General features: G+C 40.1%; 4 protein-coding genes across 4 annotated transcripts; 3 read left to right on the top strand and 1 right to left on the bottom strand.

Moving 5' to 3' along the window:
* LOC104768211 lies at positions 3580-4334 on the top strand. The gene is made up of 2 exons (XM_010492135.1): positions 3580-4014; positions 4146-4334. Exons 1-2 carry the CDS (start codon positions 3580-3582, stop codon positions 4332-4334), a joined length of 624 nt encoding a protein of 207 aa, XP_010490437.1.
* On the top strand, positions 10714-11458 carry LOC104768212. Its single transcript, XM_010492136.1, has 2 exons — positions 10714-10742; positions 10876-11458. Exons 1-2 carry the CDS (start codon positions 10714-10716, stop codon positions 11456-11458), a joined length of 612 nt encoding a protein of 203 aa, XP_010490438.1.
* Positions 12613-14036, top strand: LOC104767196 (ADP-ribosylation factor-like protein 2). Its single transcript, XM_010491243.2, has 6 exons — positions 12613-12739; positions 12829-12895; positions 12990-13100; positions 13214-13376; positions 13480-13560; positions 13719-14036. Exons 2-6 carry the CDS (start codon positions 12831-12833, stop codon positions 13854-13856), a joined length of 558 nt encoding a protein of 185 aa, XP_010489545.1. The 5' UTR covers positions 12613-12739; positions 12829-12830; the 3' UTR covers positions 13857-14036.
* LOC109131058 (60S ribosomal protein L6, mitochondrial-like) lies at positions 14001-15077 on the bottom strand. The gene is made up of 2 exons (XM_019241582.1): positions 14946-15077; positions 14001-14492 (listed from the first exon to the last, which is right to left on the bottom strand). The coding sequence occupies exon 2, from the start codon at positions 14476-14478 to the stop codon at positions 14170-14172; it is 309 nt and encodes a 102-aa protein (XP_019097127.1). The 5' UTR covers positions 14479-14492; positions 14946-15077; the 3' UTR covers positions 14001-14169.

Raw genomic sequence — 15173 nt, forward strand, 5'->3', positions numbered from 1 at the left:
AGTCAGTTCGGCTTTGAGAGTTATCAACAAACCCAAGCTTACAGTCTAGTGGCGATAGGTGGGAAATGGGAGCATGGGCATAAACATTGGGCTCAAATCCACAGTCAGGTCAGGATCATACTTATAGCTAAACATTGCAAACATCCAACCAACGCTAATATACTGGCCTCAGCACAAATATCTAACAAGCCATTCTAGAGACGCCAATGTTCTGTTACTGAGGGTTACTTAACTTGACCAAGCAGAGGTAATGGGTGCTAAAGAGGTTGAGCTTGATATAGACTGATCATCAACGGATCTGGGAGGGTTCATACTCGGTTCAAGGTCAGGGAGTAGGACAGTGGCTTGAAAAGCAACACAGAACATAATGTTCGAGAAAGATACAACTCCACCTAAATTCAACATCAAATTTCCATTCGATCACAAGTAAAGTGCCATATCCATATGGTTTCGAGAAAGGAGTAAGATAGTCTTCTCTAAGGATAGTGTTCCTATGACCGAATGGGAGAGCATTCTCGCCATTATCAAGCAAACACGATTCTGAGTAAGGCTAAGCAGAGCAATTAAGAAATCATTTCTGGGTATGGGCCACCGTGGCGTTAATGGGCTACAAAGATAAGCGAGGCCTATCCCAACAAACCCTAGGGTTGCTGGTGTTGGATGATGGGAGAAAAGTTTGCCACCGTTCTGCAAGATCGGAGTGGCGTGCGGCGGTAAAGCACCTAAGGGAACCATCCACCAGTCTTTGAGCTCGCCGTGTGCCGTCGGCGTTCCCACTGGAAAAGGCACACCTGATTGTCCAAGAGAAGCTCCTGCCATCAACGAAACCCAGTGGGAAGGAAAAAATGGTGGTGTCGGTGCTAGTCCAGATCTAGAGCCAATTCGTGTAGCGATGAAGTCTTTCTCGGATGTATGAGTTGAGGAGCATCTTGATTGTTGTGAAGCTTCTGGCATCGGGTTCACGAGCGGGACCGCATCTGAGATCTGATCAGAGCTTGTAGAGCAGAGATGTGCTCTTCCATTGGTAAAGTAACCCTTTGAGAAGAAAACTTTTTGGAAAGTTATAATTGGATTTTTAGGGGAAAAAGACTTATAGGTAGAACAAAAGACCAAGGAGAAGCTTACTGATATGATCATGGATGGAGCTAATGAGGAACAGCTTGTAGCTGAGCTTGAACCTGAGGAATATGTTGTTGAGCTTGAACCTAAGGAGCTTTTAGCTGATGAACCATTACTTGTACCTGAAGGACCAATGACTAGAGCAAAAGCTAAGCAGCTAAGGAATGCACTAAATGGGCTTATTCAAGAGCTTATGGCCAAAGAGAGCATGGAAAATTCTATTGGGGATGATACCTATCAAGTCCAGCCCACTTTGAACCTAATTCAAGTCCAAAAAAACCCAAAATAATCACTTTATTTTATGGTCAAAGGGGAGTGACGAAAATAAGAGATACATGCACCAAGAGTCACTTTGGAGGAAGAGATACATGCACCAAGAGTTGAATCTTCATTCAACTATCTATCTTTATTGTTTTTAGTTTTAAGAATAGTTAATACTTTGCTTTGTTACCAAGTTTCTTTTACTATATAAACTCATGTAAGAGCAAAGAAATAATCAATCCAACTTTTTATCAAAACCTTTTCTTTTTTTTTGAGAGAGATTCTCTTTAGTTCTTTGTGAACAAAACCGATTGCTTGGTGTGATTCCAACAATCAAAATCGACTACTTGGTGTGATTCCTATAGTCAAAATCCTGATCTCCTTGGTGTGAGGCTGAGAGATCCGATCTTTTTGGTGCGAAGCTGACAGATCAAACCGTTATATCAAGAGTCTTTTTGCAACTCTTGTGCGACCATTCGTTCCACCATCCTTATTCTTGAGGCTTCATCGTCTTTAGAATTAAGGTGTCTCTATCTACCAACTCGAAGGTGCCAATTTCTTGGGAGAATCATATCAAGTGGTATTAGAGCCTTCAAGAATCATATCAAGTGGTATCAGAGCACACCCTTGAGTTTAGTATTTTATCATTCAATCATTTTCTATCTTTTCATCTTCTATCTATCATCTTTCTATCTTTCCATCTACTTTCATCAAACTGTTCTATTTTATTGGTTTATGTTCTATTAGAACCTTTGAGAGTCACTGAAACACACTTTAAGAGTTGAGAGTAAACACTTGTGAGCGAAACACTTAAGAGTAAACACTTGTGAGGAACTTTTTACTTTTAACGAGTTTATTCATTTTTGCAGGTTTCTTTAATATGGCTGACGGAGAAAATAGCAACCATGAAGTAGAACAACCTGGGAGAATTCCAACTATCCAAATGGAAGCGTTGTTGGGAGAAATGCAGTGGTTGTTGAGGGTTGAGATGAATGTCGTCTATGAAAGATTGGACGAAGTTCAAGCAGAAGCACAACAAAGGCAACCACAAAATTTGCCTAATCAACCGAGGGGAGTAGGCGAACAGTTAAGACTGCCAAGATATGAAGGAGCTGACGAATACTACAGTCGTGTGGGAACTCATCTCAAGGAGGCCAAAGAAGACATAAACGTGTGCGAGAAGGCAGAGAAAGAATCAATGACGACATTGGAGGAATGAATTTTAAAATTCCACCATTCATTGGGAAGAACGGTCCAGATGTCTACTTGGACTAGGAGAATAAGGTAGAAAAAGTTTTCAATTTTCAGCACTATTCCGAGATCAATAAGGTTCGAATGGCGGCTGTTGAGTTTAGTGAGTATGCGCTTAGCTGGTGGGATCAGTTGGTGACTTCACGAAGACGTAATGGTGAATATTCGATTGAGACTTGGGCTGAGATGAAGCTATCATGAGGAGAAGATTCGTTAGTGGCCATTACCATCGCGATCTGCATCAAAAGCTAAGGAGACTAACTCAGGGAAGTCGAAGTGTGGAGGATTACTATCATGAGATGGAGATTCTTTTCATAAGAGCTGATGTGGTTGAGGACCGAGAAGCAACTATGGCTAGATTTATGAGTGGGTTGAACCGAGATGTCCAGGATAGACTTGAGATGGAGCATTATGTGGAGATTGAAGAGATGTTACATAAAGCAATCTTGGTAGAAAAGAAACTCAAGAGAAAGAAGTTCTACGCGGATAACTTATGGTGTTGGTTCATCTAACCCAAAACCAAGTTACCAGAAGGAAGAAAATTCAGTTGCTCTTCCAAAGGTTGAAGCGAAGCCATTTGTTGCCAATCAAGTTACCAAAGACAAAGCTGAGGCTACCAGAACCCAAGCTCGTGATGTGACATGTTATAAGTGTCATGGGAGAGGACACTATGCAAATGAGTGCTCCAACAAAAGAACCATGATTCTCTTGGAGAATGGAGAGATCGAATCAGAAAATGAAGAGGTGGTTTCTGATTCATTAGAAGAACTTGAAGAAAATCCAGCAAAAGGCGAGATATTGGTGGCAATGAGGTCATTTAGTGTTCAAACTGCGATTGTGGAACATGAGCAAAGGGAGAATCTATTTCATACAAGGTGACATGTCCGAGATAAGGTATGCTGTCTCATAATTGAAGGCGGGAATTGTACTAATGTGGCGAGTGAAATAATGGTTAAGAAGCTTGGGCTGACTACGGAGAAGCACCCAAAGCCATATAAGCTACAATGGCTTAATGATGATGGTGAGATGAAGGTTAGTATCCAAGTAAAGGTTCCTATTGTCATTGGGAAATATGAGGATGAGGTTTTGTGCGATGTTCTACCTATGGAGGCAAGTCATATTCTTTTGGGAAGACCATGGCAATCTGACCGGAGAACAAGCCACGATGGTTTCACCAACCGTGAGTTCAAAGGCAAGAAGATCATCTTAATCTCGTTGACACCTCATGAAGTTTATCAAGATCTGTTGATTCTCAAGCAAAGGAAAGAAATAAACACCATGAGAGACCCCACAAACACCATTCACCAAAAAGAGAGCGAGAGTTTGAGAAAAACCAAGTCAAAGGCCTATGAGAGCAAACTCGTGAGGTATTCAAATTTCTTTGTGAGAAAAGGAGAGATTAAGAGAACTTTATTTTCAAAACAACCTTTGATTATGTTTATTTACAAAGAAACTCTCATGAGTTTCTCTGACCTTGCACCGGTGTTACCGAGTGAGATAACCTTTTTTTGCAGGATTTTGAGGACGTATTCCCGGAGGACAATCTGAAAGGCTTACCACCTATACGTGGTATTAAACACCAAATAGACTTTGTTCCGGGTGCATCACTTCCAAACCCACCAGCTTATAGTACTAATCTTGTGGAGACATTGGAGCTGCAAAGACAAGTTAATGAGCTCATGGAGAAGGGACATGTCAGATAGAGCATGAGCCCATGTGCGGTCCCAGTCCTACTTGTGCCCAAAAAGGATGGAAGTTGGCGCATGTGTGTTGATTGTATAGCCATTAGCAACATCACGGTAAAGGATCGACATCCTATTCCTACTCAGCCTTGGCATGATATTTCTATGGATTTTGTGCTTGGTTTGCCTATAACTAGGACTGGTAAAGATTCAGTTTTTGTGATCATTGATCGATTTTCTAAAATCGTGTATTTCATACCTTGTCACAAAACTGATAATGCTTTGCATATTGTTGAGTTGTTCTTCAAGGAAATTGTTCGTTTACATAGAGTTCCGAAGTCAACTGTTTCTGATAGGGATACAAAGTTTTTGAGTTACTTCTGGAAAACACTTTGGTTTAAACTAGGAACTAAGTTGCTATTCTCTACTACTTGTCATCCACAAACTGATGGTCAAAATGAAGTAGTTAATAGAACTTTTTCTACTGTCTTGCGAGCTTTGATCAAAAAGAACATTAGAACTTGGGATGAATGTTAACCACATGTTGAGTTTGCATACAATCATCTGTTCATTCTTCAACTAAGTTTTCTCCGTTTCAAATCGTTTATGGCTTTAATCCTTTATCTCCATTGGATCTAACCCCTCTACCTTTGAGTGAAAGAGCTAGCTTGGATGGGAAAAATAAAGCTGACCTTGTCAAACAGATCCATGAGAAAGCTAGAATAAACATTGAGGAGAAGACAAAGCAGTATGCAAAACAAGCTAACAAAGGAAGGCGCAAGCTGGTATTCAAACCTGGAGACCAAGTGTGGGTTCACTTGAGAAAAGCGGTTTCCAGCTGAAAGGAAGTCAAAACTGATGCCTAGAATCGATGGACCCTTTGAGATCACAAGAAATATTAATGACAGTGCTTACCAACTTGATCTTCAAGGTAAGTACAATGTGAGTTCAAGCTTTAATGTTTCTGATTTAGTTCCTTTTGTGGCAGATGATCCAGATTTGAGGACAAATCCTTTTCAAGAGGAGGGGATGATGTGATCATGGATGGAGCTAATGAGAAACAGCTTGTAGCTGAGCTTGAACCTGAGGAATATGTTGTTGAGCTTGACCCTAAGGAGCTTGTAGCTGATGAACCATTACTTGTACCTGAAGGACCAATGACTAGAGCAAAAGCTAAGCAGCTAAGGAATGCACTAAATGGGCTTATTCAAGAGCTTGTGGCCAAAGAGAGCATGGGAAATTCTGTTGGGGATGATACCTATCAAGTCCAGCCCACTTTGAACCTAATTCAAGTCCAAAAAAACCCAAAATAATCACTTTATTTTATGGTCAAAGGGGAGTGACGAAAATAAGAGATACATGCACCAAGAGTCACTTTGGAGGAAGAGATACATGCACCAAGAGTTGAATCTTCATTCAACTATCTATCTTTATTGTTTTTAGTTTCAAGAATAGTTAATACTTTGTTTTGTTACCAAGTTTCTTTTACTATATAAACTCATGTAAGAGCAAAGAAATAATCAATCCAACTTTTTATCAAAACCTTTTCTTTTCTTTTGAGAGTGATTCTCTTTTGTTCTTTGTGAACAAAACCGATTGCTTGGTGTGATTCCAACAATCAAAATCGACTATTTGGTGTGATTCCAATAGTCAAAACCCCGATCTCCTTAGTGCGAAGCTGAGAGATCCGATCTTTTTGGTGCGAGGCTGAAAGATCAAACCGGTATATCAAGAGTCTTTCCGCAACTCTTGTGGGACCATTCGTTCCACCATCCTTATTCTTGAGGCTTCATCGTCTTTAGAATTAAGGTGTCTCTATCTACCAACTCGAAGGTGCCGATTCCTTGGGAGAATCATATCACTTATGTAGATTAGAGAGGTTAAAAGAGTTTCTCTCAAGCTTTTCTCTTCTCACTCTCTCTCCCGATCAAACTACCTCAAGATCGTAACAAACTTCTCTCTCCTTTTCGAAAGAGATAAAGATCAGCTTATAAGAGAGTCAACGGTGAATAAACTTGTCAACCGTCGCACGTGCTTCTCACGTGCTCCTCCTGTTAGCTTAAGAGATCAAACCCTCTTTTCTACCAAGAGTCTTCTACACACTTAACCAATTTTGAAGACTAAAACCTGAGTCACTTCCTTCAATTCTCCACCTTGACTCTGGTTAGCTCCACTTGGCTTTTTGTTCTAGTCCCTTGGATCCCACCTCCAGTACTTGAGTATTACCACTCTTAATTCTCAGAGTTACACCACTCTGGTTCTTGAGCTTAACCGCTTAATTGTCATGAACTCGGAGCATTTGCAATGCTCCCTCAAACTTGTCCACTGGTAAAACCTTAGTGAAGATATCCGTTGGGTTGCACTCACTTGCTATCTTCATAAGCTTCACGATACCTTCACTAATGATATCTCTAATAAAGTGTAGTCTGATATCAATTTATTTAGTTCTCTCATGATGCACCGAATTCTTAGCCAATGCAATAGCACTTTGAGAATCACAGTGAACCTCCACAGCACCTTGAGGAAAACCAATCTCCTCTGCAAAACCCTTTAGCCAAATAGCCTCTTTTACAGCCTCTGTAAAAGCCATATACTCGGCTTCTGTTGTCGAGATGCAACAACCTTTTGTAATCTTGACTTCCAACTGATCGTGTTACCACCAACCGTAAAAACATAACCTGAAGTTGACCTCATGTTATCACCATTATTAGCATAATCCGAATCACAATATCCTCTCAAGATAAAGTCTTCATTCTTGCGATAACAGAGTTTCTTCTTCTCTGTTCCTCTCATATACCTCAAAACCCATTTTGCAGCTTGCCAGTGGTCCTTTAAAGGTCGACTCATGTACCGACTTATAACGCCCACCGGATAAGCAAGATCAGGTCGAGTACCTATCATCGAATACATCACACTACCAACCGTATTCGCATAAGGAACAATCCTCATCCTAGCATACTGATCTTTATACTCCTCATCAGTAGCTGTTCTTAACTGGAAATGCACTCCCATTGGAGTAGGTACTGCCTTTGACTGATCCATTTTAAAGGTCCTTAACACCTTCTTAACATATTCTTCTTGTGACAAAGTCAAAGTTCCTGCAGACCGATCTCTAGTAATCTCCATTCCTAAGATCTTTTTAGCATCTCCTAAATCCTTCATTTCAAACTCCTCACTCAACAACTTCTTTAACACACACACTTGAGCCTTATAACCCGAAGCAATCAATAGTTCATCGACATATAGCAACAAATAGATACAAGTATCATTCTCAAGTATCTTCCAATATATACAGCTATCATAGGCGCTTCTTACAAAACCTATACTCCTCATGAACTCATCAAACCTAAGGTTCCACTGCCTAGGTGATTGCTTAAGACCATAAAGGGATCTTTTGAGAAAACATACCTTTTCTGGACAGCCTTGATCAACAAACCCCTCAGGCTGAGCCATCACAATTTCTTCCTCAACAAATCCATGCAGAAAAGCTGTCTTAACATCCATTTGTTGCAACTCCATATCAAACTGTGTACCCATTGATAAAATATATCTGATGGAAACATGTTTGACAACTGGTGAGAAAATCTCAGTATAATCAATACCTTCTCTCTGTGTGAAGCCCTTAGCTACAAGTCTAGCTTTAAACCTAGGAGCTTCTACACCCAGTATTCCTGCTTTTCTGGTAAAAACCCAACTGCATCCTATTACCTTTTTGTTATCTAGTTTGTCTCTGAGATCCTAGGTATGATTCTTCTTCATGGACTTCATTTCCTCTTTCATAGCTTCGTTCCAGAACTCCCAATCAGGATCCATAAGCGCCTCTTGATAAGACTTAGGTTCTGCCTTACCACCATCTTATGTGTAATAAGCATATCCCACCATGTTAGACTCATTGTACTTCTTGTTAAACTTGATTACCCTCTTCCCTATGTCTCTTACTAACTGGTAATCACTCAGGTCTTCACTTTCTTCTTCAGAATCTGATCCCTCCTGACCATCCTATTGATTCTCTGGGTCATTACTTTGACCCGTAGTAACGACTATCGGATCTGAAACAACAGGAGCTCCACCTCGAACACAAGCCACTCGTTCTACTCCACCTTGATCAGTTCCATCTGACTTGTCTTCATCAGATTCCAGTACTGTCTCATAAGGAACAATTGTAGTACCATTCTTCAGATCTTTATACATAACATCTTCTTTGAACAACACATTTCGACTGATCACACATTTACAATCCTCCAGAAGCCACTCCTTATAGCCCTTAACTCCTTCAGGATAGCTCATAAAAACTCCTTTCTTAGCTCTTGGATTGAGATTACCTTGATCAGCATGTACATACACTAAGCAGCGAAATCTTCTCAGCATACTTAGATCCGGTATCGCATTGGTCCACTTCTCCTCCAGCAAAGCAAAGTCGATAGCCGTGGAGGGTGATCTGTTAATCAAATAAACCGCGGTTGCAGCCGCCTCCGCCTAAAACCTCTTCTCAAGACCACTCTCACTCAACATGCTTCGCACCTTATCCATAATAGTTCTGTTCAATCGTTCAGCGACACCATTCTGTTGAGGGGTGTATGCACACGTCTTATGCCTCACGATCCCTGCATCTTTACAAAATTTATCGAACTGGTGATTGCAATACTCCAAACCATTGTTGGTTCTCAGTTTCTTTACCTTCCTTTCAGACTGGTTCTCCACCATTGTCCTCCATTCAACAAATTTCTCAAACGCTTCATCCTTCTTCTTCAGAAAATAAATCCAGACTTTCCTTGAATAGTCATCTATAAAGGAGATGAAATACTGACAGTTACCTAGTGATGGTGGATTGTGGGGAGAGCCCCACAAGTCTGAATGCACATAACCAAGCTTTTCTTTAGTCACATGCTGCACTGATGCGAAGCTCACCCGATGATTCTTACCAAATACACAATCCTCGCAAAACTTTAATTCACTGATAACTTCCTTGTTCAAGCATCCTTTCTTAACCAGGATCTCCATCCCCTTTTGACTCATATGACCTAAGCGACTATGCCATAGAGTAGTCTCATCTTTGGAGTTCTCTGAAACATTAGACTCACCTGTTTCTGCTTTTTCCTGAAGAATATACAATGTTTCTCTCCTCTGACCTTTCAAAATTGTTGAACAACCCTTCAAGACTCTTAAAACACCATTCTATGACTTGAACCAGCATCCCCTATCATCAAGAGTTCCCAAAGAGATTAGATTTCTCGACATGGTTGGCATGTACCTCACCTCTGTCAAGATAACCTATGTCCCATCAGAGTTTCTTATCTTGACATTACCTATTCCCTTAACCTGAGAATAAGTGTTGTTTCCCATTTTCACAAGACCTGCATCTAACTCCTTAAAGTCTTGAAACCAGTCTCTCCTTGGAGTAATGTGAAAAGAGCAACATGTATCAAGAACCCATTCATCTGAGTTTCCTGATACACACAAAGTAGTCTCCTCAGCCATTAAAACCATCGCATGATCTGAATCTGATCCAGCTTTAGCCAAGCTAACCTCTCCCTTATCAGATCCAGTAGACTTCCCCTTATTCTTCTCAATCCACTTATAGCACAATCTTTAAGAAATCATCTATATTCTCATCAATCTTCTTACTGTCTTGCATCTTGAATGTGTAAAAGTTTAGCTGCGAATAGACTCGATGTGGAAGAGATGTAGGTTGGAACATCTTGTCCAACGTAGCCCAAGCCTCAGCCGTCGCATCACATAGCTCAATTTTCCTGAGCACCTTGTCCGCAACATTAAGAAAGATTACGTTCTTCGCCTCATCGCATCCCTCTAACCTTGCTGCCGCATCTGATTCGCGTTTCTTCTTTTCCTCTGGATCTTGTTCTTCTTCCTCCGTGAGTGCAGGATCCGGAGACTTCTCCGTCAACACATCCTTCAACCCGATTACACTCAGATGAGCTTGAATCCTTGTCTTCCACAAAGAGAAGTCACCAGAGCCATCGAAAACCGCAATTGGAACCCCAAACATCTCCGATTCAAACCACCGCTCAACCAACTGTAAGATCTGATACCAATTTGTGAGGTTATCTACCTCAGATAACTCACAACACCTTTGAATCGAATGTCAAAGAACATGAAACAAAATGAATATAAAACGAGAAAATGAAAGAATGTAAAAAACACAGCGAGTTTTACGAGTTCACGCCAAAATCGGAACGCTACGTCTCGCCAGAGATATCACTCCGGAATCCACTAGAACCTTTGAATCAATCCGATTACAAGATCTCTCAAGCTTCTCTCTTCTCACTCTCTCTCCCGATCTAACTACCTCAAGATCATAACAAACTTCTCTCTCCTTTTCGAAAGAGATAAAGATCAGCTTATAAGAGAGTCAACGCCGAATAAACTTGTCAACCGTCCCATGTGCTTCTCACGTGATCCTCCTGTTAGGTTAAGAGATCAAACCCTCTTTTCTACCAAGAGTCTTCTACACACTTAGCCATTCTGAAGACTAAAACCTGAGTCACTTCCTTCATTTAGAATTAGAATTCTGCGATACTTTTTCTCCTAAAGCTGTCTACAGGACAGGACATGATGTGGTAACCTTCACGGAACCCGGAGATCACTACTTCATCAGCTCAAATCAAGCTCAATGCACACTTGGACAGAGGCTCGACGTTCTTGTTGTTCATGAACTGTCACGTCCTATTCCTCCACCACCACCGAGCAAGATTCTTCCTTCCGGGGAAATCTACAGGGTCGGTGACTCTAAAGCATGGAGCGTTCCTGAAGAGAGTGACTACTTTAACAAGTGGAGTGAAAACAAATTGTTTCATGTAGGAGATAGTCTACTTTTCGAATACGACAACCAAGTAAACGACATCTTAGAGATTAGCGGTGACCTTGAATTCATAACCTGCAACCCGTCTTCTCGCATAGCCGTGCACAAGACGAGCCATGATCTCGTTACGCTCACCAAACCAGGAGTTCACTATTTCATTACCTCAGAGACGGGTCACTGCGCGGCTGGGCTTAAGCTTCGAGTTGTGGTAGGACCATTACCCAAAGCCGTTACTTTCACCGATTTTTCCAAGAAGATGGATTTGTCAGCTATGGACCGCCTCTCAAAGTGGTTAAGCACTTTCATACCCCAGCCCCATCACTAAAGTTTTCATGTTTATTTGGTTTGAAATTAGCTAATCAAACTTTATCTAATTAATGGTTCAATGGTTGTAATTTTGCAAACTCTGTTTTTCTTTTTCTTGTTTCCTTAAGATTCAAGTTTGTTTAGTTCTGGTTTTCAGTACTGATGTAACGTTTTAGATTTTATTCATTATAATATAACGAAACATTACTTAATACAATTTCAGTTTAGTTCTTCCAATGTTTTGTCGCAAGTAGTCCTAGGACAAAAAACCGAACCGAAAAAATCAAACCGAACCGAACCGAGATTTTAGGTGTTCGGTTTGGTTTAGGTTATAAGAGCTGAAACGATCGGTATTAATTATTTTGGGTATTCGGTTATCGGTTATTTCGGTTCGGTTTGCCTGAACCGATCGGTTAACCGAAGTATAAACAAAACCCTAACTTCTTCTAATTCTAATCTAACCTAACCTAATTAGCCGTTCGATTCCGACTTCTTCAATGACAGATCTCTTCTACTTCTCTTTCTTCTTAGTTCTTACTTCTTACCCTTGTTCGTCTTCTTCTTTTTCTTTCCCTCATCTGTCTTCTTCTTCGTTTTATCTCTTCTATCTATTCTATTCTTCCTCCTCTTCGTTCTATATCTTCTTCCTCTTCTTACGAATATCTTTTTTTTTCTTCGTTATGTCATTCGATCGGATCTGCAAGCTTCGCCTTTAAAGTTTTGCCGCCGGTGTGTCTCCAACTCGTCGACTCGTCGGAAGAGACTCTTCTCTTCGTTGGAGAAAACGCTCATTTAAAAAAAGAAAAAAAATGTTAATGGGTCTAATATATTCAAGCCCAGTTTTTAAATTTTAACTGGTCCAACAATTTTGCTAAAATGCCCAATATTTATATCTGGTCTAATATATTCAACTCTATATTTTTTTTAAAGAAAGACAAAAATCGGTTATTTCAGTTTTAATCTTCAAACCCGAAAAAACCGAAAACTGAACTAACCGAACCGAATTTTATTTCGGTTAAGTTTGGTAACTTTTTTAAAAATAAAAATAAACCGAAAGGCGAACTAACCGAACCAAATAAACCGAAGTGGCAGGGATAGTCGCAAGAGTCAAGATCTTGTTATATATAATAATAATACACAGATCAATAATACACCCTTTGGGCTTAACTATTTTGTTACTAAAAGCCCGTTATGTTTGGCCCATCATTACCGTCGATTGTCTTCTCCGTTGGAAAATCGCATCCTTAATTCAGAGCAGCCATCTCCGTCGTCGTCGGTGACGAAAACCACAGCGGAATCGGTAAAAACGTCTCCGAAATCAGATACTGAGTAGAAAAACCATTGATCTCGTATTGATTTTTCAATCTTATAAAATCTTTTTTTGGTGAGAAATGGGACTGTTAAGCATAATCCGGAAGATCAAGAAGAAAGAGAAGGAGATGCGTATTCTCATGGTGTATGTCTCAGATACCAAAACTCGTTACACCTTCTCCGAATCTAATCATACGTTTATATGATGTTGTTCTGATTTTGGGATTTTGTTTTGGTAGTGGACTTGATAACTCTGGGAAGACGACGATTGTACTGAAAATAAACGGAGAAGACACAAGTGTGATTAGTCCAACTCTTGGATTCAACATCAAAACCATTGTTTACCAAAAGTAAGTAAAGCTCTACTTCTCTCTGCTCTTGTAGTTTCGTGTTATTGGTTCAGGAATATGATCGAACAGTTTACAGGCAAATGTTTAATATTTTGTGAATGATGGTTGTGTAGGTATACGCTTAATATATGGGATGTTGGTGGGCAAAAGACTATAAGATCGTATTGGAGGAACTACTTTGAGCAGACTGATGGGTTGGTTTGGGTGGTTGATAGTTCTGATCTTAGGAGGTTAGATGATTGTAAGATGGAACTTGACAATCTCTTGAAAGAAGAGGTATGTATATTCATTCATATATAGTCTCTAAAAAGCTTTTGTAGTTTAAAGCTTTTGGTGCTTTTTATGATGAAGAAGATGATGATCTATATTCAAATGGCAGAGGCTAGCTGGGTCATCTTTGCTGATACTAGCAAATAAGCAGGATATTCAAGGTGCACTTACTCCTGATGAAATTGGCAAAGTGAGGTTTTTTTGTAACTTTTGTGACCATATATAGAAACGAGTTTTTGGAAGTCGGGTTTATATGGTTGAATCGTTTGGTCTCTCTGTCTAGAAAGGAGTTCTTTCTCAACTTTAGTGAAGGTTAATGGGTTAAGTTCCATCTTCTTGCTTGTGAAGGTGCTAAACTTGGAGTCCATGGATAAAAGCCGGCACTGGAAAATCGTGGGTTGCAGCGCATACACGGGTGAAGGTTTGTTGGAGGGTTTCGATTGGTTGGTTCAAGACATTGCCTCCAGGATTTACATGCTTGACTGACTAATCTCTTTGTTCTTCACCTAGTGCATTGCACAATGGCATGCTCTACTAGACGATTTGTAGTATGCTGTTCAAGTGATTTCATTTTGGCATGTAAGCTTTCTTTCAGTCCTATTGTAACAATGATTCAACAAAGATACAATCTAAGTTTGGAAGACGAACCCTTCTCATTTTGTTTAATTGAAAGAGACTTAACAACAAAATGATGTTTCATACATCCAAATAAAACTTATTGATAAGCAAATCCAATCACATAATCTACCACAAAAAGGTGAAAGTTGCCTCTGCATATAAAAAGAGAGAGAGAGAGAGATCATTTCGACTTCTTTCCTTGCTTCTTCTTGACAACTTCGTCAATGTACATGATGCCTTTGCCCTTATAAGGTTCAGGGGGTTTGCAACTCCTTACTGTTGCAGCAAACTGATGCACTCTCTGCTTATCGATTCCGGTGCAGCAAACCACATTGTTCTTAAAACAGAAGACCCGAACCGCTGGAGGAACCGCAAGTTCGACTTCGTGACTGTAACCCAATTTGAGGTATAAGAAACGTCCTGTTTCCTCAGCTCTGGCTTTGTATCCAACTCCAACTATCTTCAAGAACCGAAAAAACTTGGCTTCCATTTTCCCCTTTTCCTACAGAATCAGAATCATCAAGATAAAAAACCAAACCATTAATACAAAAGTTTGCTTAGTTAAAATCTCATGTACACAGAACACATCAAGGCAGCAAATTTCGTCTCTCTACCACTCGAATCATCACACGGAATAGTATGAAAAAAAAACTGAAATAGCCCAACAATGGTTTCATCGCAAACCATATCAGAGACATGGAAACAAGCGATGAGCTAAACAGGAAATACGTCGAACAGCTTCCGTGCAATATTACGGTAACAGTGAAATACAAAATAAACGAACATCAAAACTCTAATTAACTCCATTTTCACAAACACAGAGTGCTAGAGTACGAAAAACACCAGAAATGATAAATAAACACGAGAAAGCTCGATTCCATTTCTAAGAAATTTAATCGGAAAAGGAGAAGAAGAAGAAGAAGACTGTGAGATTCATACAAAAGCAGAATGGTTACCTTTTTTTCTTATTTCCGGCCAATAGAAATGAGACGAGTGTGCCGATGCTGCTTCCTTCGCCGGCGGATCCAGATCACTCCTTAACTCCGGCCTAAAACCTTCTCTCCTTTACTTTGATTTCGTTTCTATAAAAAATGGTTGACGTTTTTACCTGTTTTTAAAAACGACACGATGTTTGTTCCCCCTCAAGTGTTTCTTTGAATAAAGCCCATTGGGCTACATCACAAA

Source organism: Camelina sativa, chromosome 19 (genome assembly GCF_000633955.1).
Source record: "Camelina sativa cultivar DH55 chromosome 19, Cs, whole genome shotgun sequence".
Lineage (NCBI taxonomy): Eukaryota > Viridiplantae > Streptophyta > Magnoliopsida > Brassicales > Brassicaceae > Camelina > Camelina sativa.

Coding starts and splice junctions, on each gene's coding strand:
- LOC104768212 (XM_010492136.1), top strand. CDS start 10,714: ATGTGCTTCTCACGTGATCCTCCTGTTAG. Junction 10,743..10,875: donor TCACGTGATCCTCCTGTTAG/GTTAAGAGATCA, acceptor AGCTGTCTACAG/GACAGGACATGATGTGGTAA.
- LOC109131058 (XM_019241582.1), bottom strand. CDS start 14,478: ATGGAAGCCAAGTTTTTTCGGTTCTTGAAGATAGTTGGAGTTGGATAC.
- LOC104767196 (XM_010491243.2), top strand. CDS start 12,831: ATGGGACTGTTAAGCATAATCCGGAAGATCAAGAAGAAAGAGAAGGAG. Junction 12,896..12,989: donor GAGATGCGTATTCTCATGGT/GTATGTCTCAGA, acceptor TTGTTTTGGTAG/TGGACTTGATAACTCTGGGA. Junction 13,561..13,718: donor CTCCTGATGAAATTGGCAAA/GTGAGGTTTTTT, acceptor TTGCTTGTGAAG/GTGCTAAACTTGGAGTCCAT.
- LOC104768211 (XM_010492135.1), top strand. CDS start 3,580: ATGGTTAAGAAGCTTGGGCTGACTACGGAGAAGCACCCAAAGCCATAT. Junction 4,015..4,145: donor TGAGGTATTCAAATTTCTTT/GTGAGAAAAGGA, acceptor CTTTTTTTGCAG/GATTTTGAGGACGTATTCCC.